At 36.8% G+C, this 26,499-nt stretch overlaps 1 protein-coding gene across 1 annotated transcript in view; it reads left to right on the top strand.

Moving 5' to 3' along the window:
• LOC120246388 (dystrophin) overlaps positions 1 to 26,499 on the top strand; it is a gene marked incomplete at its 3' end in the record, with an annotated part of 432,795 nt that overhangs the window by 95,902 nt on the left and 310,394 nt on the right. The window contains exons 4-5 of the mRNA XM_039253866.1: positions 1,957 to 2,138; positions 3,237 to 3,368. Of these exons, the coding sequence (XP_039109797.1) occupies positions 1,957 to 2,138; positions 3,237 to 3,368 (314 nt within the window). The remainder of the gene's footprint in view (positions 1 to 1,956; positions 2,139 to 3,236; positions 3,369 to 26,499) is intronic.

Genomic DNA, 26,499 nt, shown 5'->3' with positions numbered 1-26,499 from the left:
AAAACTGACTAGTTCATAGTGACAAGAAAGAAAACATTTTTGAGTTTCAAAATGTGGTCAAGAATTACGGTATCCAGCATACAATGAACACTTGAAAAACAGTTATCAAATGAAGGGGAGATTTTAGTCTTCGGAATTTCAAAGCTAAGTTAATAAGATTTCTGGTTCCTTTTTAATGTTTTTATTTATTTTTGAGAGAGAGTGTGTAATCGGGGAGGGGCAGAGAGAGAGGGAGACAGAATCTGAAGCAGCCTCCAGGCTCTGAACTGTCAGCACAGAACTTGTGAACTGTGAGTGAAATCATGACCTGGGTTGAAGTTGGACACTCAATGGACTGAGATACCCAGGTGCCCCAAAAACTTACTTTCACCATCTTTTGGTTAATAATTAAATTATAATAAGGAACAGAAACTAGGTACCACATAACTTTGTACCTCTCAGCTTTATGCACTTAAGTGTCCAGTAAGTATCTTTCAGGTAAAATAAGGGCAAAACAACGAAGTGGCAGATGATACAGCAGTCTTTTTCCTGGGTAATTTTATTGAACCCTTGTTCCTGAAAGTATAGTCTTCAAGCCCTGGCCTCAGCATCACCTGCAAGCTTATTGGAGATGCAAAATATCAGGTTCCACCCCTGACCCACTGAGTTTGATTCCGAGCTTAAAAAGATCCTTGAGTGATTCATATGCACATTAAAAATTGAGAAGTACTGTGTTATACTATGGATAGAGGCAGACAAGGAATATTAGTTAACTTTTTCCTCCTCTGTATCTCTTTTTAAAAATATTTTAAAAATAGCTGTTCTAATTAATCATGTTCCTGTTCTTTGTAAAGGCATGGACAAAGTGACTTATTCAACCTCCTTTTATGTAAGTGGACTTGAGATTTGACTCTTGGCTTTTGTAGTCATAATCAGAATACCTGACCAGAATATACATATTTAACTTAAAACAGATCTTTTAATTCTAGCTAAGATAAATTTATGGCAAGAAAAATGCCTGACACATTGCTGCATAGTTGTCTTGGCCCCCTGCCAGGATTTATGTTTTAACACTTCTGAGATTAATGATACACTTCACATAAAGGATTATTTTTACATCTTGGTTCCCTGGAATGAGCACAGTGGGTAAATTGTAATGCCAAGTAGCAAAAGAACCTTTTGAGGCAGCTGCCACTTACTATGTGTGTGATTACAAATTATTATTGACTTTAAATGCTGGGTTTCTTAAATTCCCTGGATGTGGCAAAGGACATAATGTCAGATCAACTTTTATGTGAAAGACTTTTAAATTCATCTCTGGAGTGTGAGAAGGAAGGTAACATCTGACGTTAACAGATGTACCAAATTGTAAACAAATGTTTTTAATAGACTTAAGGAATATTACAAATCATATGCATATGGTATATTGTTGTTTTATTTTATGTTTATTGTGGAAATATATGGTTCATTTCCATGCAGAAACATATTTCGCTCTTTACATACTTAATCTCCAGCAAAAATTTGATTAGATGGTGCAAGCTTTCCTTACTGGAAGCCGAGGCATTAAATTATTTTGTATAATTGTTTCATTACCAATGCACCATTTTAATTGACACGTTAATATAGTTTTCTATGGAAAGGAAGATGTAATCTTTTATTTGTGTTTCTTATCTAATGAAAACCAGTCTCTTAGATGGGCTAGTCTGGCAATTTGACTTAGGAAAAAGTATTACGGGATGAAGTTTTTATGTGAACAAGGAAAAGAAATTAACTTCAGTGCTCCTCTCATTGGTCTGCCAAATTAGAAGGACATTTTAGGCCTGATTATCATGTTCTAATTAGTCTCTGGAGGACATTCATGGTCAATGGAGTGCTCATTAATGTGTCTTCTTCCTGTAACATTGATTTGTTCATTCCCCTTTCAGAAACTCAAATATAGAAACCAAAAATTGATGTGTGGTGTTAATGTGCTTACAGATGTTGCTACCACTTATCCAGATAAGAAGTCCATCTTAATGTATGTCACATCACTCTTCCAAGTTTTGCCTCAGCAAGTGAGCATTGAAGCCATCCAGGAAGTGGAAATGTTGCCAAGACCATCAAAAGTTACTAGAGAGGAACACTTTGAATTGCATCATCAAATGCACTATTCTCAGCAGGTAAAGTATCAAAAGAGTAAATAATAGAAATGATACTTTCTATCATATATGCATTTTTAGCCATCAAACATTGCATATCTATTATATCTGTGGATATGCACACAAACATGTATCTACATAGCATAATGTGTGTGGATGTGTGGATGTCTATCTATTTCTTTATCCCTGTACTCACAGGTATCTATGAGTAGACAGATAGATAAACTCTGTAAACCTTCTAAATTTTAACTGATAGAATGGATATAACATTATATTCAAAGTACATTATTAAAATACACTGCTGTGGATATCCACTATATTATAAGTATGTGGAAAACAATGTATTGCAATTCCATTGTGTAAAATAAAATAAAAGATAGACTCATATATGTATAAAGCTTTCAGTCAGAGTAAAAATCAAAGAACCAGAGCAAGAGCAAAGGCAAGTAGTCTCTTTAATAATACTTTCTTATTTTTAGTAGCAACCTGCTGATGTGTTAACAAATTGTGATTATTTAAGGTAACAGTTTTGATAAAAATAGTTTATAATACTTGAGAAGTTAAATGGGGAATACGTATGGTAAAGAATTTTATTATCGTACAGAATCTGGTAGGATTCTTTTATTACATGGTTGTTCTTACTCTCAGCAGTGGCTCTTTGTGATGTTTTCTTTTCATTGACACAAGCGATGATGAGAAAGTCTTTTCAAAAAAGCCTTTATCAAAATTTCTGCTGAAGGCGTTGGAAAGCTAATCTTAGGCCTAATTTTTTCACCCTGCTAAGTTAGTTCTATATTTACCTTATGAAATCTCCAGTCCTTTCCAGGATATTGACCTGATGAATTCTGGATTTGTTTACTCGGAGTTCAGAGAAAATTGCTTTTGGATGCCTGTTTTCTTGCCAGATTGAAGAGCACCATCCCATGTTAGTGCGGGAGTTGTGTCAGCACCCTCATACCTTCCCTGATTACCATGCCAGTGAGCACCAGAATTCTTGGAGTATACCAGTTTGCAAGACAACTATGTGCATTTCAAATTAAACTTTTTGCCTCACCATTTCCATTTACTTATGATGTCTCCCCCTCCCCTCTGTTCCCTCCCCCTAACCCTACTCTGCAGATCACAGTCAGTCTAGCACAGGGCTATGAACGAGTTCCTTCTTCTCCTAAGCCTCGGTTCAAGAGCTATGCCTACACACAGGCTGCTTATGTCACCACCTCTGACCCCACAAGGAGCCCACTTCCTTCACAGGTCTGTCAACATTTACTCTCTCTTCTACAAACCAAAGAATTTCCTCATCCAAGATAAGCTAACACGGCTTTTGTTTGAATTTTGCAGTGCCTTTTTTCTTGTCATCAGGAGCTGTTTCATTGTTCCCAGTTGTATTAGATGTTCTCATGTGATGCTCTTTGGTTATTGAAACTTCTCTAGGTGTACACGTGTTGATTCTTCATGCATGGGCATTCTTAGAATAGCGGTGTGTGCTTTCCTCATGTAAGGTTCTCTTTTATAAAGGCTACCAGTGGTTACACAAAAAGACAAATACCATCAAAGGTTTATATATACAGTTTTTAAAAGAATGGAAAAATGGATGAAATTTACTAGTCATACTATTGGGAAGACTTTTCTAGATATCAGATTCCTAAAGGAAATAGATACTCTATATAGCTGTTCTTACTATATTTTCATTCTGGAAAAAAGTGTTTTCTATTTAAGAAGAATATAACTACAAGCTTCTTCATATGATACATTTTAATTCACTAATTTGAACATGTATATAGCATGCTCTGTACTATCTGTACAAGAAAGTCAGTCACACGCAAACCAGGTCAGATTCTATGCACCACTTAATACTTTCTACATAAGGAATCTGCTCAGTGGAGTCTTCCATTATTACAATGTTGTAGGAAACCTAGAAATACAAGAAATTATAGCCTATTATATGTTAGAGCATGGAAATGACACGTGCTAGACTTGTGAGATTTGCTAGAATTTCCCTTTAGAGGAAAACTCTAGTTTTTAGAGAAATTTGAAAAGTTCCTAAGGAAGTGACTTTTACAAAAATGTAGTTTTGAATGGGAATTAAGAATAGGGATTAATGTAGTTTATGAATGAGAATTGAGAAATCATGGAGCTGAATCTGTATGGTGAAAAAGTACATTTTTAGAGGCTTATTGATTATTTAAAATAGTGGTTGCATTTAATTAGTGATTGTTTTGCACAGTTAATTTACGAGTAAGGCTAAAATTCTTAACTGGGGAAGCACATTTCAGGGCATAGTTATGCCCTTTATCCTTGGCTAGGTTCCTGGCAAAGCTGAACAAAGGAGACTGGGTAAGAACATTTGTGTGACTCAGCCTCATCTCCAGTTAAATTCCCATCCATGTATTTACAAAGGTTAGTTGTATAATCTGGAACAATAACTTAATCAGCTTTCTCATTATCAGTAAATAAAAATAGTTCTGCCACACATTACTGAGGGTTGCCATATGCCAAGTATGCACATTATACGAACTAATGAAATCCTTACAACATCTCTTAGAGATAGGAGATACTATTTTTACCTCATTTCAAGTTTCAGTGTATCTGCCCTTTTCTTTATCTTCCTCCTCCTCCTCCTCCCTCCCACCCTCCTGACTGCCTGACTCTCTAGACTCTCCTTCTCCACCCTCCCATTGAAGCTTCCAAGAAGTCAAAAACAGGAGTGGCTCCTAAAATAAAGGAGCATGAGCCATGACATAGAGATAAGTTTTTTTTTTTTCCCTCCTCATTATCATTTTATTGAGCTGCTTTTTCCAGAAGGTTTCTTCCAGTGTCTCTTCTGACAGCATATTTTTACCTCATTACCCCCTCATTAAGGCCTTGCTCAGGTATGACTCCTTAATGAAGTAATTGTAAGTGGACCTAATTTTGCTAGATTCTATTTGTTCATTCTACCTTTGTATAGATAGTACAATATACATGTGTCATAAAATAAAAATATCTGACACATTCATTTACCTCTTTTATTTAGCCTAGGCCATTGAAATAAAGCTAATGCTATCCTTTAGAAAAGAAGAAGCATGATTCACAATTGGCGAGGAATGATATGTTCTGCCTGTTTCTATAGGAGGCACATCAGAAGATGATGTTATATGTAGTTTATGTCTTGAGTACGTACTAAGAAACAGTTTTTTCTGAAGGGTTTCTCTGAGGGGGTGAGCCTATATAGTCCCCTACAGGCTGTATCTTATCCACTTCAAATGAACTCAAGACAGCCCAGACTGGTCTCCATTAGGGAGTTTGATTCAAGTGGTTTACTTGGTAGTTTACAAAGAAGGGGGTGAAGTTTTCCATAATAGTAGAGCGAGCTATGTAGGTGACTGTCCCGCCTGGAAAACACAAAATTTATGAATTATCTTCAAAGTTCCCAGTATATTAGAAACATCAATTATCCCCATCTGTCCTAAATTTGAAAAAACTGTTTTATACCCTTTGTAGTTTGCAAACCTGTTGGGTCAAGCAATCTGACTTATATCAGGATCCCTACCTAGAAGTGAGTTTTTCTCATAATTTCCCAAGAAGAAATACTATCTGGTGTGAATTCCCAGGTTTCCCTCATTGTATCACTTTACTGCCATCCATCCTCGGATGGGGGACATTTTTTTTAATGGTTATATCTAATTCCTATTTTTATGACTTTGATCATGCCTGTCATTCTACTCCTAATTTTATATCAAAAATACTCTATCTTTTTCACCTTTAATTTCTTTCTCTCTCTTGGCACCTAACCCTGTTTTAAACTCCTCTAGGCCCTTAGACCTGTGTGCATATCACCTCTTCCCAAACATATCACTCCACTTTACCTTGTTCATGTGTTGTTATGTGACACTTTCTTTCACTTATTACCTTCTGTAGAATAGCCTATGCTTTATTCATTTATTTAGTCAACAAACAATTACACTTCATCACCAAATCAAATGTCATCTTTTCAGCTTTCAGGCTTTCCACCATAATTGAAATAACTTCTCATAGCCTCTAGACTCAGCAGTTTCTTCTCCATCTCTCTTCCCTATCTCTTTCATTATCAGGCTATTTCTCCCCTTCTAACTCTCTTTGTATAACAGCCTTATGGAAGATCCCTTGATCCACTTACTACACTCTTTCTCTTATCAATATGATTTAATCTCCTGGCTTCAAGCTATATGCAGATGACCACTGTTATCTATGTTTTCACCCACTTCCAATATATTTTGTTACAACCACATTTCCAACTCATTTTCAATTCTTTGGAATATATTTGTACCTTGATGGGCACTGATTTCTTAAACTTAACATGTTCTGGTACTTTTGTTGTTGTTGTTGTTGTTTTTAATTTTTTTAATGTTTTATTTATTTCTAGGAGAGAGAGAGAGAGACAGCGTGAGCATGGGAGGGTCAGAGAGAGAGGGAGACACAGACTCTGAAATAGGCTCCAGGCTCTGAGCTGGCAGTCAGCACAGAGCCCGACGCGGGGCTTGAACCCATGTACCGCTAGATCATGACCTAAGCGAAAGTGGGACGCTTAACCGACTAAGCCACCCAGGAGCCCCTAACTTAACATGTTCTGAAGTGAATTTTGTTTCATTGCTCACAAACCTGTTTCTTACCCTTTTTTGTTATGTAGATGAGCATGTCACTCAGCAGTGATAGAGACTTAAATATGTGACATACTCTTTGGTCCCTATATTGATCTGATATTCATTAAGGAGACATGCAAAGTCACTTCATTCTTTACAACATTGCTCCATCAAGTTATGTCCCCAATGTTATGTCCTCTGATTCAGACCCTCAATACATGGCTTGTAGATTACAGAAATGTCTTTGCGATCAGTATCACTATCTTTTAGTTCCCGCTAAATCTGATTAAATATCCATATTAACAACTTTAGTAATATAACTCACAAAACTTTCTTCACTTCCTTTTGCCTTTATAACAAGTCTATTCTCTTAAATTTCACCAAGGAACTCCATGATGTATTATCTATGTATATTATCATGCTTATTTCACAGTAGCCTCTTTCATGTTTTCTTTACTCCAATCAAATTAAATCACTTGCTGTCCTCCATCAGTGCCAAGAAGTTTCCCATCTTAGCTTTCTGGGTTCTCTGAGCCTAGAGTGACTTTTGTCTCTTTACAATTGGGCACTTTGATCCAGATTTCATGACCTAACCAATAAGTGGCAGAGCCTGAATTCACATTCAGATTTATCTAACTACAAGCTAATGTTCTTCATACAATACTGAATGTTCTCTACTGCTATATGTATATGTGTATAGGAATTACTTACACATGTGGTATTCATTTATGTAATAATTTAACACTTATTTTTAAAATTTTATTTCCTTAAAGTCACGTTAGTTAGCATACAGTGTAGTATTAGTTTCAGGAGTAGAACCCAGTGATTCATCACTTATATACAACACCCAGTGCTCATCCCAACAAGTGCCCTCCTCAGTGTCCATCACCCATTTAGCCCATCCCCCCACCCCTTCAGCAACCCTCAGTTTGTTCTCTGTATTTAAGAGTCTCTTATGGTTTGTCTCCCTCTCTGTTATTATATTATTTTTCCATCCTTTCCCCTATATTCATCTGTTTTATTTTTTTACATTCCATGAAACTGTATATTTGTCTTTGTCTGACTGACTTATTAGCTTAGCATAATACACTCTTGTTCCATCCATGTTATTGCAAATGGCACAACTTTATTCTTTTCGATTGCTGAATAATACTCCAGTGTGTGTGTGTGTGTGTGTGTGTCTGTGTGTGCGCGCGCACGCACATATATACATTTTCTTTATCCATTCATCCATCGATGGATGCTTGGGCTCTTTCCATATGTGCCAGGTATTATTATATGACCAAGTAATCCATTAGTAAACAAACTTATGAAATAATTCCTGCCCTAATGGAATAGCATAGCCTTATGGGAGAGTCAAAATAGGAAAAAGATAAACATTATCTTTTCAAATAATAAAACATAATATTTCAAATAATATATAAGTAATATGTATTAAGTAAAATTTAGCAAGTAATTACAATAGATAGTGGTAAAAAGAAAAAATAAAACAGGAAAGTAGAATATGTAGTATATGGCAGTTGGGGTGGTCAGAGAAAGTAAATTTTGTATAAAGACTGGAAAGAGGTGTGGGTCTCTGGGAGAAGACAAACATATGTGGAGGAAACACAGATGGTATAAAAGCACTGAGTTAGGGGGATACTTGGACTTACTCAGGGAAAAACATGGTTGAGGGACCCAGTGCTGCAGACGGTGTCTGAGCTGTAATGGTAGATCTGATCACATAGGGCCCAGTTAGTAGTGGTGAGGACTTTGGTTTTTATTACCATTGAGGTGGAAGGCTATGAAAGGAGTGACATAAACTCACATTATTTCACCATGGTTGCTGTGTGGTGAATAGACTAAAGGAAGCAAGGATAGAAGCAAGGAGACTACTTAGAATGCTATTGCAGTAATCCAGACAACATGTGATGGGGGTTGGATCTGCGTTATTTTCTTTTTTCACCCTATTAAAAATTTTAACATAAAATTTGCTATTTTGACCATTTTTTTTTTTACTCTTTACCATTTTTAAGTGTGAAGTTCAGTGGTATTAAGTTCAATCATAAAATTGTACAGCCATAGCCATCACCATATATTTCCAGAATTCTTTTCATTTGGCAAAATGGAAAGTCAGTATGCATTAAACAATAACTTCCCATGACTTCTTTCTCTTAGCCTCTGGCGATGTTACCATTCTCTCTTTGTGTAGGTTTGGCATTTTGTCTTTGTTTTTTTTCTTTTAGATTTTACTTATAATGAGGTCATGCAATATTTATATTTCTGTATCTGGCTGATTTCACTTAATATGGTGTCCTTCAGGTTCATCCATGTTGTCACAGATGGCAGAATCTTATTTCTTGTTAAGGCTGAATAATATTCCATTGGGTATATACACACCACATTTTCTTTCTCCATTCATCTCTGGATGGACATTTAGATGGTATCTATATCTGTCTCTTTGAGATACTGTTTTCATGTTCTTCAGAGATATATATCTAGATATATATCCAGAAGTGGGATTGCTAGGTCCTATGGTAGTTCTGGGTTATTTTTATTTTTATTTTTTTTTTTTATTTTTGAGGAACCTCCATATTGTTTTTTATAATGGTTCTTTCAGTGAGCGTGATGCATAGTAGTTGAATTCTAGATAATGTTTTGGACAACCTAAGGATTTGCTAATAGATTATATATTGCCTATTGCTGTATTCTTAGGGAATATTTAATTGTGTTATTAAAAAAACCAAAGGGGATAGATAAAACTAAGAGGTGTTAAGCAATGATTGTAAGTAAACTGGTACATTATGAAACTCTTGTGTTAAATTTAGTTGATGAGTTGAGCTCCAGGTGAGGTACGGTATTGTTGAATCAGTATATTGTATACCTAAAACTAGTATAACACTTGGTTTTAACTCCTATTAAAATAAAAACATAAAAATAAAAAATAGGTACATTTGGGTGGCTTAGTTGGTTAAGTGTGCGACTTTGGCTCAGGTCATGATCTCGCAATTCATGAGTTCGAGCCCCACTTCACACTCTGTCCTGACAGGTCAGAGCCTGGAGACCATTTCAGATTTTGTGTCTCTCTCTCTCTCTGTGTTCTTCCCCTGCTCCTACTCTGTCTTTCTCTCTCTCAAAATGAATAAACATTAAAAAAAATTAAAATGCTAAAATGTAACGAATGAAAAAAATAGCTGATAAGAAAGCAAATAGCTTGTGAGTCATAGGCATAGATCAAAATGTGTATTAATTACAGATAGGAACGTAATCTAGTACACATGGTAAAATTAGAAGAAATAAATAATGGAATACACAAGAGTGGCTAGAAAGAGATGAAAAGGCCAAATCATAAGGTATGACCATGTCACCTCTGGGTTGTCAGCTACATCATTCCTAAATTGGCCACCCACTCATGATAGTCGGTATGGTCTCATGATCTCTCAAGTGTTCTGCATAAAAATGCAAATAACTCCCATGGCTCTTTCAGAGAATAATTGATGAGCTACAGCTATGGTCAGGTATATATGTCCCTGTATCTCTCTAGTAGAATGAGTATATGTGGTGGCCTTAGACACCTTCTATCTATTGTACCTCTCCTTCAAATCTCACCTTTCATTCTGTCCATTGCACCATCATCAGGAAAAACTGATAGATCAAAACATATGAAAATTGTACAAGCCAAGATTTAAATAGTGTGGTCCTTCTCACCGTTTGGTCTTATCCTATCTGCATTCCCTGTCCCCCATTTCTTTCATCTTGCTTCCTGTGTATGGTTTAAAATGATTTCATAAATGATAGGATTTGAACATAACAATTGGGTCACTAGGCCTTTCTGTGTCCTGATCTCTGGGTTGCCATGCCTGGTAGCAGAATTGGGGCCACCAGTGCATCAAGATCATGTTCCACATGACATAGTGGGTATGAGTTATAAAAGAATTCAGAGAACCAAGAATTACAGCAAGGTTTAGGCTTAAGCAATTAGAAGAATGGAGTTACCACTAAACAAGATAGGATAATCTATAGGAAGGGCAGGTTTGGAAGTAAGGTTTGGAGCTCACTTTTAAACATGTTCATCATTATTTATTATTTATTTTTTTTAATTTGAGGTAGAATTGACATATATTAGTTTCACATGTACAACATAATGATTTGATTTGCTATTTATATACATTGCAAATGTATAGTTAATATCTGTCATCATACATAATAACAGAATTTTTCCTGTGATGAGAACTTTTGAGATTTACTTTCTTAGCAGCTTTGACATATGCACTACAGTATTAACTATAATCATCATGCTGTACATTATATGCCCATGACTTGTTTATTCTATAAATGGGTGTTTGTACCTTTTGACCCCCTTCACCTTTTTTTCTCACCTCCCCACCCCTGCCTTTGGTAACTACCACTGTGTTCTCTGTGAACTGGTGTTGTTCTTTTTTAAGATTCCACATATAAGTGAGATCATACAGTATTTGTCTTCTTTGACTTATTTCACTTAGCATAATACCCGCTAGGTCCATCCATATTTCTGAATACCCAGAAGTGAGATTGCTTGATAACATAGTAGTTCTATGTTTAATATTCGAGCAACCCCCGTACTGTTTTCTGTAGTGGCTGCAACTAATTAGCATTCCCACTGGAGTGCCTGGGTGGCTCATTCGATTAAGCGTCAGACTCTTGGTTTCTGCTCAGGTCCTTACCATTCGTGAGATTTAGCTCTACACTGGGCTTTGTTCTGGCAGTGCAGAGCTTGCTTGGGATTCTTGGTCACCCTCTCTCTCTGTCCCTCCCCCACTTACACTCTCTGTGTCTCTCAAAATAAATAAGCTTAAAAAAAAAAAAAAAACATTCCCACCAACAGTGCTACCAACAGTGCCCAAGGGTTTTCTTTTCCCACATCCTCATCAACCCTTGTATTTTTTTGTGTGTGTTTCTGATAATAGCCATTGTAACAGATGTGAGCTGATAGCTCACTGTTTTGATTTATATTTCCCTGATGATTAGTGATATTGAGCATCTTCCCATGTGCTTGTTGGCCATCTGTATGTTTTCTTTGGCAGGATATGTTTTCAGATCTTGGATCAATTTTTTAAATTATTTTTTTATTTTTAGATAGAGACAGAGTGTGAGCAAGGGAGGGGCAGAGAGAGAGGAAGACATAGAATCTGAAACAGGCTCCAGGCTCTGAGCTAGCTGTCAGCACAGAGCCCTATGTGGGGCTCGAACCCACAAACCGTGAGATCATGACCTGAGTCAAAGTCAAACGCTTAACTGACTGAACCACCCAGGTACCCGTCTTGGGTCACTTTTCTTAAATCTACTGTTTATTTATTGTTTGCTATTGAATTGTAGGAGTTCTTTATATTTTTGGATATTAACCCCTTATTGGATATATGATGGGCAAATATTTTCTCCCATTCAGATTTCCTTTGCTGTTCAGAAGCTTTTCAGTTTGGTGTAGTCCCACTTATTTGTGTTTGCTTTGTTTGCCTTTGCTTTTACAATCAGGTACAAAGAATCATCAAGACCATCTGGGCTCTGTTTTCTTCTAGGAGTTTGATGATTTGAGGTCTTACTTTTAATTCTTAAAAAGTAAAGACTTTTGATTCATACTTTTGTGTATGATGCAAGATAGTGGTCCAGGTTCTTTTGCATGTGGCTACTCAGTTTTCTCAACATCATTTTTTGAAAAGACTGTCTTTTCCCCATTGTATATTCTTAACTCCTTTGGCATAAATTAATTGTCCATGTATATGTGAGTTTATTTCTGGGTTCTGTAGTCTATTCCATTGATTTACATGTCTGTTTTATGTCAATACCATATTGTTTTGATAACTATAGCTTTGTAATGTAGTGTGAAATCAGGAAATATCATCCCTATAATTTTATTCCTTCCTAAGATTTATTTGGCTAATCAGGGTTTTTTTTTTTTGTGGTTCTATACAATATTTAGAATTGTTCTGGACTGTGAAAAATGCCATTGGAATTTAAATAGGGGTTACGTTGAATCTATAGATTGCTCTGGTTAGTATGGACATTTTAATATTAATTCTTCTAATCCATGAGCATGCAATATATTTCCATCCGTGTTCTCTTCAGTTTCTTTCATCAATGTCATAGTTTTCAGTGTGCAGGTCTTTTACCTCCTTGGTTAAATTTACTCCTAGGTACTTTATTTTTGATGGGATTATAAATGGGATTGGTTTCTTGATTTTTCTTTCTTACAGTTATTAAGGTATAGAAACACAATGGATTTCCATATATTGATTTTATACCCTGTAACTTTACTGAATTTATTAGTTCTAAAAGGGTTTTTTTGTTTTGTTTTGTTCTGTTTTTGGTGGAGTCTTTAGAGTTTTCTATATGTAGTATCATGTCATTTGCAAATAGTCACAGTTTTATTCTTTCCTTTTTATTTTATTGAGTTTTATTTCTTTTACTTGTCTAATTGCTCTGGCTAGGACTTCCAATAATATAATGCTGAATGGAAGTGGGGAGAGTGGCCATCCTGGTCTTATTCCCGACCTTTCACCTTTTCACCATTGAGTATAATGTTAACTGTGGGCTTGTCATACACAGTCTTTATTATGTTGAGATGTATCCCCTCTGTACCCACTGTGTTGAGAGTTAATTATGAATGAATCTTGAATTTTGTCAAACACTTTCTCTGGACCTTTTGAGATGATCATAAGATTATTTTTCCTTTTGTTAATGGGATGTATTATGTTGAACATGTTAATCTTGAGATGCTCAGGAGGCTTGCATATATGTAAATCCAGGTTTCTTAGACTAGAGTTGAGGATAAGTAATTTGGATGCCATTAACAACATTGATAGTATTTAAATCCGTTGTCCTGGATAAGATCAGATAAGAGATCCCTGATACTTAAAAATAAGAAGGAACCAGGAAAGGGGATAACAAGGATGGCCAGAAGGGGGAAAGGAAAGAGAAAGGTGTGGTATTCCAGAAACCAGGAGAAGAAAGTGTTTCAGGGACAGGACATTACTTAACAGGATTAAGTATTGCTTATTAGTTCAAGTAACATTGGGGTTGAGAATTAACTGGTGAAATGTCAATAGGGTGGGGTCCCTGGAAAGTCCTGATATATAGCACTTATCACAGTGGAATTACTACTGACATCTTTGTACACTCTGAAAACTCCCATTTTGGCCAATAAGTTACATGCTCATTCTAGCTAATATTCACTTTGTTAAGAACAGTTCCAGTGGATTGTGTATTTTTGGGGGGTTATTGCTGATTGGAGTGGATTCAAGAGAGAATAAAAGTGAGGGGCTACCTGCATTAAGGCACTTAAAAAAAACCGGACACAGAATTGTTTTTTAAAATAGTTTATTGTCAAGCTGGTTTCCATATAACACCCAGTGCTCATCCTCACAAGTGCCCTCCTGCATGCCCATCACCCACCTTCCCCTTCCTCCTACACCCATCAGCCCTCCGTTTGTTTGTTCTCGGCATTCAAGAGTCTCTCATGGTTTGCCTCCCTCCCTCTCCCCCACTATTTTTCCCCTTCTTCTCCCCCTTGTCCCTCCGTCAAGTTCCTCCTAATCCTCCTATACATGCAAACATGTGATATTTGTCCTTCTCTGCCTGACTTATTTCGCTCAGCATAACACCCTCAAGGTCCATCCATGTTGCTACACATGGCCAGATTTCATTCTTTCTCATTGCCATGTAGTATTCCATGGTATAGATAAACCACATCTTCTTAATCCATTCATCCGTTGATGGACACTTAGGCTCTTTCCATGTTTTGGCTATTGTTGAAAGTGCTGCTATGAACATTGGGGTCCATGTGCCCCTATGTATCAGCACTTCTGTATCCCTTAGGTAAATTCCTAGCAGTGCTATTGCTGGGTCACAGGGGAGTTCTAGTGTTATTTTTTTGAGGAACCTCCACACTGTTTTCCAGAGGGGCTGCACCAGTTTACATTCCCACCAACAGTAGAGGAGAGTGCCCGTTGCTCCACATCCTCGCCAGCATCTAGAGCCCTCTGATTTGTTCCTTTGAGCCACTCTGACCGGCGTGAGGTGGTATCTCAGTGTGGTTTTGATTTGTATTTCCCTGATGAGGAGGGACGCTGAGCACCGTTTCATGTGTCTCTTGGCCATCTGGATGTCCTCTTTGGAGAAGTGTGTGTTCATATCTTCTGCCCATTTCTTCACTGGATTATTTGTTTTTGGGGTGTGGAGTTTGGTGAGTTCCTTATAGATTTTGGATACTAGCCCTTTATCTGATAGGTCATTGGCAACTATCTTTTCTCATTTCATCCGTTGCCTGTTAGTTTTATGGATTGTTTCCTTTGCCGACCCACACTGAATAATTAATGTCCACATGGACAAAAGCATCTTTCTCTTGGATTACCCCATCTTGCTAACTGATAATGGGTCTGTATATTGGTTTCCTCTTGCTGATATAACAAATACCCATACATTTAGTGGCTTAAAACAACGCAAACTTATTATCTTATAGTTTAGATTTTGAACATGGGTCTCACTGGGTAAAATCAAGGTGTTAGTACCACCGCCTCCCTTCTGGAGGTTGTAGAAGAGATTGCATTTCCTTGTTTTTTTTCCAACTTTTAGAGGCTGCCCACATTCCTTGACACATGCCCCTCTTTTATCTTCAAAGATAACAAAGTCAAGTTAATGTTTATCATATCATATCATATCACTCGACCTACTTGGCTGTCTTCCTCTTCTGCTTTTAAGAACTTATGATGACATTGGACCCACCTGGATTATCTTGGAAAGTTTACTTACTTTAAGGTAAGCTGCTTAGGACATGGATGTCTTTGGTCGGGGGTGGCTTCTGCCTACTGTTTCACAGGTTCTAGGGATTAGGACATGGACATCTTTGGTGGAGGGTGTTTTCTGCCCACTGCTGTCTAATATCATGGGATGCAAATATGAGGAAGGCATCCATTACCTGCAGGCTAACAATAAGTATGGTATCACATGGCTTTTCCCAGGTGCCAGTCAGTATCAAGTTGTTCCCTCCCTCCGTTTTTGGCTGCACATGAGCTCCTTCCTTTTTCCAGAGGTATTGTGAAACCACCCTTAGGCCAGAAACAGTATAGAAGAAAAAGAAACGGAGAAACAAAGAAGGACACACCTGTATTTCTTCCTGTAATGGCCTTATTGATCTTTGTTCCTTGCATGGCTTTGGGCCCATATGTCCATATTCATTTAATAAATATTTTGAGCTCCAAATGGAGTGCCCTTTTCTCTGTAATAGCTCACAAAGTATAGGAGTCAGGCCTTGGAAAGTTATTCACACTTTGCCTATGCTCTTAGAATTTTCCAAGAACACAAGGGGATCATGCTTCTAGCATTCTTGCGAAAAGAGGCACAAACAAACCGGAGGCATCTCTCATCTTTTAGTATCATTTGTAGTTTTTATAAGACTTGTGAATACATACCTCATTTGACCAATACAATAGACCTATGGATTGATTTTAATAGACGCCTATTTTAAAGTGGGAGAAATTTAAATGGAATAAAGGATTTGGGTAACCAATGAGTAGCAGGCAGAACTGGGACTCAAACCAGGTGTCGTGACTTCTAGTACAGTTTTGATGTTTCACTCTTTCATACTCCCAGCCCCATCAGTTACAAGGGCTGTTCCTTTATCATCATCATTTCCTTTAGTCTTTTAATATTTGTAAGTACTAAAAAGCATTTAGAAAGAAAGAGAAATCTCTCTTTTTTTTCCCCTCTTTCTCTGATGAACAGTAGCTATCAACTCCCTGGGGGTATGCCTACTAACAATAGGACAATTAAATAATTATTTATGCATTTATGAAATAAGTGATTGAGCTTTTCAAATAGAGATACCAAATATAAAGTATGTAGAAACACTATAGAGAAGTATCCTCCATATTAAAACATCTGTGAATATCACCAAAGTAGTAATTTTATCAGGAGTACAATTGGTTATTATAAGAACAAAGGAGGAAAAACAGGAAAACCATATTTGAACCATATCTTCAAAACAGTTAAAGTTGGAGTCTACAAAAACAGAGTTATCTTTAAATATTTTGAATGGTAAATATGAAGCATAAGGTTAGGTGGATATACAGTGGATAACACTATAAATAGTTAGAGATGGCATTTGGGTAATCACAAACTAGAAGAAAGGAAAAGGAAGCACCCATCATGCAAAGTGCTCATGCCCTCCATGTTTGTGTCTATTTAGACATAATTCATGCTCAGAGCTTCAGCTCTATCCCTGAAATGGTCAATTCTACAGTTTCATCTACCTACTGATTGGTAATTTCCACTCATGGATGTCTTACCATAACTTTAACTTCAGTACATTTAAAGCTCACCTCATCTTTGCCCATGAGGCTAGGAGTCTCTTCTGACATTTATTCCTACCCAGGCTATAACCTATCTAGCAAAGTATGACTTCTTCTCTCTGAACTCTGCCATACCTAATTGGTGCTTAATTTCTTCTCATTGCCACTGTGGATTATTTCTAGCACCTTTTTCTTCCTGTCTTTTAGCCTGTATTTTAAGACTTTTTCTGATCTGGCAAACCTTGTCAATTTTATCTCTGACTCTTTTCCTCTGTACATTGCCCCTTACATCTAGGTGTTACTTTATAGCATGCCTTTAAATTATGCTATTCAGTCAGTGTGCTTCCTCCTTCTTCCCCTTGCCTCTTTCTCTTTCTGTCTTTCATGCATACGTGCCAGTTTGTACACACTCTGACAAATGCATACAGATTTTGTGTAAAAATGACTAGCCTTACACTAAATGCCATGTTGTAGGAGTTGAATGATCTAACAAAGCAAAAGTTCTACATGTCAGTCTTTAACTTCTCAATTGGAATAGTATTTTTTTTTATCAGTTTTGAGGAATTACTTATATATTAAATACATCAGCCTTTCTTTGTGTATGACATGAAATGCAGATAATTGTCACAGTTTGCTATCTTTGAATTTATTTATGATGTTTTTCTCCATTCGAAACATTATTATTTTATGTTGTTGGGAATTTTTTAATCTTGTATTTTGTAGCTTTTTTCCTTGGCAGCAGAGAGGTCATATTTATAAAAGGGCTCTGCTATGGAAAGGGTGCTTTAAAAAAATTCTCCCATGACTGCTTCTAGTTCTGTTTTTTAAACTTTGATACTGCTAAAACTGGTACAGGTTGCAAAGTTGAGAACAATTTTAATTGTTTGCCCAGAAGCTGTCCGGTTGTTGAAACCATCTTTTGATTAATACACGTTTGTCATAATCTAAATGCCTCTTTTGAGAATGAGAAAGTATTTTCTAGAAGTTCTCTAGCATATATTCCCTTACATTTTGTTGTACAGGATTATATCACATCCTTATGTCTAAACCAATAAAGAGAGACAGAGTATATTACCCTGACTAGCTTAGACCAGTCAAAACTCAGCCATCCTTGAATCACATAGCCAAATGGAACAGGGTGATCCTCAGTCTAATCAGATTCTATTAGGAAGCAGAGAAGGAAATGGATATTTTATAGCTAGTCAGCAGTTTATGTTCAACTATCTCAGGGCTTGATGGAATTTATGTCCCAGGGCAGAAATTTCACTCTTATCCTGAAGGTAGTTGAGATAAACAGAGACATGGATTTGGTACTCCAAAAGCAAGGAAACATTCATTTAGTAAACCTGAAAATGAAACCACATTTACCCAAAGAAGCATCCAGTTTTTGAGAAGGAAAGTACTAGTTAAGCAAAGAGGAGGGAACCCAGAGTCTGGCACCAGAGAGACTTCAGTTCTCACATTGCAGCTCTGCCACATTCTAGCTGGGTGACCTTGAAACAGTTTCTTGTCCTTTCTGGGCTTTAGTTTCCTCATATGTTGTTATAGTAATTCTAATTCATAGAGCTTTTAGGAGGATTAATTTTGATCAATTATATAAAGACCCTTCCATGGTCCAGGCACATTGTAGCTTCTCAAAAACTGGCACCAATATTATGCTTAGTACTTTAAGTACATCAGGAGTTCAATGAAATCTTGTGATCTGATATGAGGACCTAAGTATATTGTATTCAGTTCTATGGAAAGATACAGCCTGGATTCTAAACTGATTTGTAAACAGACTTTTGAACCTGTGCAGACTTTGGCAGCTCCGTGAGTTAATATACTGGAAAAGGGATTCCAAGAAAAAGGATATTTTTTGCAGCTCTAAAGATGCTGAGAAATAGCCTTGGGAACAGGCAGAGTGGAATACAGCAGTGCTTGTATTTCAGTCCTGTAAAAAGCACTTGAATGTGGTTTTCGGCCCAGTGTTTCTGTGCAGGGAGGAGATATGGGAAGAGGAGATTCTTCACTCTGCCCCTGCTTTTGGCACCTTCCAATACAACTTGTCCCTTAGCTGAAATGCCTATTGTACAGAAGAATTGGCAAACACAGGGTGCAAAGCCTGTCGGTGGGGTGCACTCCTTAGATTAAAAGCACCATTGATCTGCTTCATGGAAGCCTTTATACTTTCTGATGTCACTAAACAAGTGACCTAGAAACAGAAGTGTCAAGTTTGAGCTTACTTCTAAAGATCGATGCACTGAAGATTTCCAAGCAGAATTTTAAAAGTGGAGGTGAGGCGGGGGCGGGGAGGGGGGGGCTTTAGAAAAAATACAGGTAATGATATTACTTGGGACAAATGCACTCTTCCCCTTCACTTTTTTAATCTATAAAATGGAGAAGTGAGGTGGAGGGAGGACCGACCTGGCTGAATAATACCGTATGAAATGTTTCTGACATTTTCAGTGTCAGGTATACAATATTCTTAAATTTAGAGTCAGATTTTTGAGTCAGACATCCTAATATTAGTGGTGTATATTCTACTCATTTACTTAATCAGTATGCATTATGCACAGACTATGTAGTCAAATTCTTCTAGTTTTTTAATTTTTCAATGAATAATATCGAAGTGCTGCCTGCTTCCATGAAGTTTAAAGATGGGAAAAGAGACAAGAATATTTTAAAAATCAAATTTAAGAATGACTATACATTGTTATAAATACTGTAAAGGAAATAAAGAAGGCCTGAAATTTAAAAAATAATAATAATGGGAATTTTAGGGTTAAAGGAGCATTCTGCACCTAGAAGTATTAGTAGAGCTTTATCTTGAGCTAAAAACAGGAGGGCGAGAGGAACCTAATCTAATTCAAACTCCAGCCCTACTATTTTAATAACTTTCCTTGGTATCTGGATATAGCACTTTCTCTCTGTGATTCAGTTTTCTCATCTCTAAAATTGAGTTAACTGCTATTTTATATGGTGGCTGAAATAATTAACACACAGTGCATGTAAAAAAAAAAAACAAACAAACCTCCATTCACCTTCTTACCCATTAAGCACTAAATATGTGTTTCAGCATGAAGAAATGTTTATATTAATGCAGGTGAACTTTCTTGTATTGTGTATTTTTTTTTAGTCATGATGTAAGTTTAAAAATAAAATAAATCCAAAAATGTAGAATGAAATTCTCATCTTTACCTTTGGGAAAGATACTCACAATTTCTGGAAAAGATGATAGATAGTGTAACCAGCCATACTGGAAAATGACTTCCCATCTGTCTCTTGATAATCAGAGATAGCTCCGTAGGTTTATATAGCTGGGAATGATACAAAAGCGGAGTCAATTTCTACAGAAAAAGGATATGTGTAAGTCCCCTATTACATCATGTTTATCATATTTTATGGGGCTTGGTATGTTTATAAAAGGTGAAGTAATTATTGGATAGAATTGAGCTAATCTATTTGGGTGACAGTCTTTAAAAAGGTCAGGTGTCTTGTTTGTAATCATTAGTCAACTGGATCTCTTCATGTAAACTTGGAGTAGTATGTCTTGTTTAGCTTATTTTTGGCCTCTTAAGGAATATTAATGTCAAACACTTATTTTAATACTTACTTGCAAATAAAATATATCTGTGAGCATGATGCTATAAGAATGTATTAGAATTCTGATTCATCTTACTTGTTGTGTGATACAGATGTTTGTCTCAACTCACCTGTGTAATACAAGCATGTTTATCTTGTTTTCCAGTTACTGCCATATAACAAACTACTTCAAAATTTAAGAGCTTACCAAAATAATAGTCATTTTTGTCATGATGTGTCATGTTTCCTTGGGTTAACTGGGCTTGGGGCTTCTCATGGAATTGAAGTAAGACTGTAGCAGAGGCTGGAGTCATCTCAAAGGCTTCTTTACTCACATGCCTGCTTGCCAGTGCTGGAACTTCATTGAGGACAGTTGGCTGGAAGACTTCCATGTGGCCTTGCCATATACATTTGTGGTCTTTCATGAAGTGTTGGCTGGGTTCCAAGAGCAAGTGATCCAAAGAACACCACATGGAAGTTGTTTCACTTTTTGTGTTTTGAAAGTTACATGCTGTAGTTTGCTCCATGTTCACAGGTCCACCCATACTCGAGGGGAGGAAAATTAACCCAATCCCTGATGGAGAAATGGCGCTGTTATATTTTTAAAACAGTGTGTAGGATTAAAGATTTTGTTGCGTCTATCTTAAGAAATCCATTCTGCCACATTCTGTGAAATTCTTATGAGGGCTAGTGATCAGTTGTGAAAAGTAGCCAGCATGATACCTAATGGGTATTCAGTAATGAGTACTCAGTTTGCTGGTGTCTGTATTACCCTTACCCGTAAGTATCACAGAGTAAATTCTACAGTGGAGATCAATTGCTTTCCAACCCAAGTGAAATTTCAAATCCACTTGGGAAGAATTTATTTGTGTTATTTAATATAAAAAGTATTAAGTAGGTGGAATATTTTATATCCTCTTTCTCTTTACAAGTAAAGAAACTGAGGTCCAGAGATACTAAATCATTTAAGTAAAGTCACAGAGTAGAAATATTGGATCTTGGACCAATTCAGATTGGATCTGAAATCTGAAATCTGTTCAATATGATTTATAACCTAGGACTATAAATATTTTAAGCAAATTCACATTTTATGTAGAACAACCTCTAGTTTTTACATTCATTAAGTCATTAGATTTTCTATCTTCTCTTGATATTATTGTTGTAACTATTTTGTTTTCAGTAAGTATTCTGATATTTTGATAGTTATTATTTAATTGAATGCATGAACCCTACTTTGAAATGAAACCATAGTCAATGTGTGATAATATCAAAATTACATATGATACGGGGCACCTGGGTTGCTTAGTTGGTTGAGCATCTGACTTTGCCTCAGGTCATGATCTCCCATTTTGTGGGTTTGAGCCCCCTGTTGGGCTCTGCACTGACAGCTCAGAGCCTGGAGCCTGTTTCAGATTCTGTGTCTCCCTCTCTCTCTGCCCCTTCCCTGCTCATGTGCGTGTGCGCTCTTTCTCTCTCTCTAAAAATTAAACATTTTTTAAAAATTAAAAAAAATAAGAAACTATCTTTGGAAGGATTACTGATGAGTTGACACTATGGTTATGTAACTATATTTTTGAATTGTCTTCCTGCTGATCCATTTACAAAGGGTCATGTCCCTCTTATTCCTATATCAAATCCAGATTTGGAAGATTATCATTTTAAATATTTATATCAATTAGTTCAGTTATTCATGGTGTAATGATGCCTGTGATGAGAGCTGTATATAACAGTAGGATTACTTCACAATAAAATTTACTTATAGTGAACATTTATGAAAATGTTTATTAGGTTTCTCTGGGATCTCTGGTTAATTTAAAATCTTAGTACATTTTATCTTCATTATAACATGTCCCAAGGAAATTTTAGGCTGAAAGATTAGCATTATAAAAAGCGGACTTTAATTAGAAATTTCTATATTGTGGGTCAGATTGCTAAATCCAGTGGCAATTATCTGCTCCCAAAGATACATAGTTCTCTTTCTGAAACATTAAATTTTACTTTATAACACCTCAAAAAGTCATTTAAAAAGGAATTTTGGATCATTAATGGAATTAGAAATAAGATGTGCCCATGAATTCTTCTACTTCTGTTTCATCATTTAAATTTCATATAAGTTAGGCGATTATAGGCTTTTTAACTATTTGCTACCTCAAATAGTTCAAGAAGAAGTATGCCAGAAGCCCTGTAGTATTACCATTAATTTACTAATTGTTCATCACCCACTTGATCCTGGAGCCAGGAATGAATGTGAAAGAAAGTATTAAGCTCTTAAAAATCTTAATATTCCTATTGTATCATATTCTGTGATTATAGTAACAGTTAATTGAGTGGGTAAAGTACTTAATAAGGCAGTTCTTATCGTATCATGTATTGATTAAAATTTATACGGGAAAGCTCCTAAAGATAAAAATTAAGTAATGAGTTAAGAAATTATCTGTAATATTTATAATATACAAAATCTTAATAGTCCTAATATATACATACTCCAGTAAATCAGTAAAAAAGGAGAACACCCCAGTAGGAAGATTCACAATGAATATCTGAGGCAAAAAATGACAGAAGATAAAAAAGAAGTCAGTAGGTCTGTATGTATATAGAAAGACATTCCATCTTGCTAGTGATAAAAGGTACAATTTGAATTAATAAAGTTGGGGCATCTGGGTGGCTCAGTCAGTTGAGTGTTCACCTCTTGATTTCAGGTTAGTTCATAATCTCACTGTTCATGGGATTGAGCCCCGTGTTGGGCTTCATGCTGATGGCAGCGGAGCCTGCTTGAGATTCTCTCTACCTCTCTTTGCCTCTCTCCCATTCGTGCAGGCATGCTCTTTCTCAAAATAAATTAACATTAAAATAACAATAAAGTAATTTTTACTTAGCAGATAGGCAAATTGGAAGGGTGCTAATACCCACAATTTTCTAGAGCATAAAGGAACAGGAAATGTCATGAGTTAAGAAAGGGCTTATGAGGGGCGCCTGGGTGGCTTAGTCGGTTAAGCGTCCGACTTTCGCTTTGGTCATGATCTTTCGGTTCGTGGGTTCGAGCCCCGCGTCGGGCTCTGTGCTGACTGTCAGCTCAGAGCCTGGAGCCTGTTTCAGTCTGTGAATCCCTCTCTCTCTGACCCTCCCCTGCTCATGCTGTCTCTCTCTCTCTCTCTCTCCTAGAAATAAATAAAACATTAAAAAAAAAAAAAAAAGAAAGGGCTTATGATAGAATAAATCAATGTCTTTCTGGAGCAGTTGTTTTTTTGTTTTGTTTTATTTTTAATTGTTTAATGTCTTTCATTTTTGAGAGAGACAGCATGAGTGGGAGAGGGGGAGACAATCTGAGGCAGACTGTAGGCTGTGAGCCATCAGCACAGAGCCAGAACCAGGGCTTGAACTCATGAGATTATGACTTGAGCCGAAGTTGGATGCTTATCCGACTGAGCCACCCAGGTGCCCCTGGAACATACGTTTCTTTTGTTTGGTTACTTTAGTTTAGTTTTGTTTTTTTTTTAAATAAATCACAAAGTTCTAAATATGAATAATAAGAGACCAGCATTCATGCATCTAGAAATTTATCTAAGGGCATTAATATCACAAATGCAATAATGTAAGTAAAAAAAATATTTAAAACATTTTAAGTGAACGTTTATGGTTCCATACAAATTTTAAGGTCATTTGTTTTATTTCTGTGAAAATGCCATTAGAATTTTGATAGGCATTACACTGAATCCACAGATTCCTTTGAGTAGTCTGGACTTTTTAACAATATTAATACTTCCAATCATTGAGCCCAGAATATCTTTTTTTTTCCTTAAAAAATGTATTGTCAAGTTGGTTTCCATATAACACCCAGTGCTCATCCCCACAAGTGCCCTCCTCCATGCCCACCACCCCCCTTCCCCTCACTCCTACCCCCATCAGCCCTCAGTTTGTTCTCTGCATTCAAGAGACTCTCATGATTTGCCTCCCTCCCTCTCCCCCCCGTTTTTCCCCTTCTTCTTCCCCATGGTCGTCCGTTAAGTTTCTCCTAATCCACATATATGTGCAAACACATGGTATCTGTCCTTTTCTGCCTGACTTATTTCGCTCAGCATAACACCCTCAAGTTCCATTCATGTTGCTACACATGGCCAGATTTCATTTTTTCTCATTGCTATGTAGTATTCCATTGTATAGATAAACCACATCTTCTTGATCCATTCATCCATTGATGGACACTTAGGCTCTTTCCATGTTTTGGCTATTGTTGAAAGTGCTGCTATGAACATTGGGGTCCATGTTCCCCTGTGCATCAGCACTCCTGGATCCCTTGGGTAGATTCCTAGCAATGCTATTGCTGGGTCACAGGGGAGTTCTATTGTTAATGTTTTGAGGAACCTCCACACTGTGTTCCAGAGAGGCTGCACCAGTTTACATTCCCACCAACAGTGTAGGAGGGTGCCCGTTTCTCCACCTCCTTACTAACATCTAGAGTCTTCTGATTTGTTCCTTTGAGCCACTGACTGGTGTGAGGTGGTATCTTAGTGTGATTTTAATTTGTATTTCCCTGATGATGAGAGATGCTGAACATCATTTCTTGTGTCTGTTGGCCATCTGGATGTCCTCTTTGGAGAAGTGTGTGTTCATATCTTCTGCCCATTTCTTCACTGGATTATTTGTTTTTGGGGTGTGGAGTTTGGTGAGTTCCTTATAGATTTTGGATACTAGCCCTTTATCTGATAGGTCATTGGCAAGTATCTTTTCCCATTCTGTCAGTTGCCTATTAGTTGTATGGATTGTTTCCTTTGCCGTGCAGAAGCGTTTTATCTTGATGAGGTCCCAGTAGTACATTTCTGCTCTTGATTCCCTTGCCTTTGGGGCTGTGTCAGGTAAGAAATGGCTGCAGTTAAGGTCAATGAGGTTGTTTCCTACTTTCTCCTCTAGGGTTTTGATGGTTTCCTGTCTCACATTCAGGTCCTTTATCTATCTTGAGTTGATTTTTGTGTATGGTGTGAGAAAATGATCTAGTTTCATTCTTCTACATGTTGCTGTCCAGTTCTACCAGCACCATCTGTTAAAGAGGCTGTCTTTTTTCCATTGGATATTGTTTCCCGCTTTGTCAAAGATTAGTAGGCCATACATTCGTGGGTCCACTTCTGAGTTTTCTCTTCTATCCCACTGGTCTATGTGTCTCTTTTAGCTTGGGAATCAAAGTGATACTGGCTTTGTAGAATGTGTCTGGAAGTTTTCCTTTGATTACTATTTTTTGGAATAGCTTGAGAAGAGTGGGTATTAACTGTATTTTAAATGTCTGGTAGAATTTTTCAGGGTATCTATCTGGCCCAGGGCTCTTATTTTTTGGGAGATTTTTGATAACTGATTTAATTTCTCCACTAGTTATGGGTCTGTTCAGATTTTCTATCTCTTCCCATGTGAATTTTGGTAGTGAATGTGTGATTAGGAATTTGTCCATTTCTTCTATGTTTCCCAGTTTGTTGTTTTCATAGTATTCCCTGATAATTGCTTGTTTTTCTGAGGGGTGGGTTGTAATAAGTCCATTTTCATGCATGATTTTGTCTATTTGATTGCTCTCTCTTTTCTTTTTGAGAAGCCTGGCTAGAGGTTTGTCAGTTTTGTTTATTTTTTTCAAGAAACCAACTCTTGGTTTCATTGATCTATTCAACTGTTATTTTGGATTCTATATAATTTATTTCTGCCCTGATTTTTATTTCTCTTCTCCTACTGGGTTTGGGGTGCTCTTGTTGCTTTCCTTCTAGTTCTTTTAGGTGCACTGTTAGATGTTATACTTGCCCTTTTTCTAATTTCTTGAAATTGTCTTGGAGTGCAATTACTTTCCTCTTAGGACTGCCTTTGGCACATCACATAGAATTTGGTTTGTTGTATTTTCATTTTCACTTCTTTCCATATATTTTTTTAATTTCTTCTCTAAGTGCT

This window comes from Hyaena hyaena, unplaced genomic scaffold (assembly GCF_003009895.1).
Source record: "Hyaena hyaena isolate Hyena2069 unplaced genomic scaffold, ASM300989v1 scaffold_470, whole genome shotgun sequence".
NCBI classification, from domain to species: domain Eukaryota; kingdom Metazoa; phylum Chordata; class Mammalia; order Carnivora; family Hyaenidae; genus Hyaena; species Hyaena hyaena.
The sequence above is the reverse complement of the archived record's forward strand: the minus strand, read 5'-3'. Positions and strand labels throughout refer to the sequence as shown.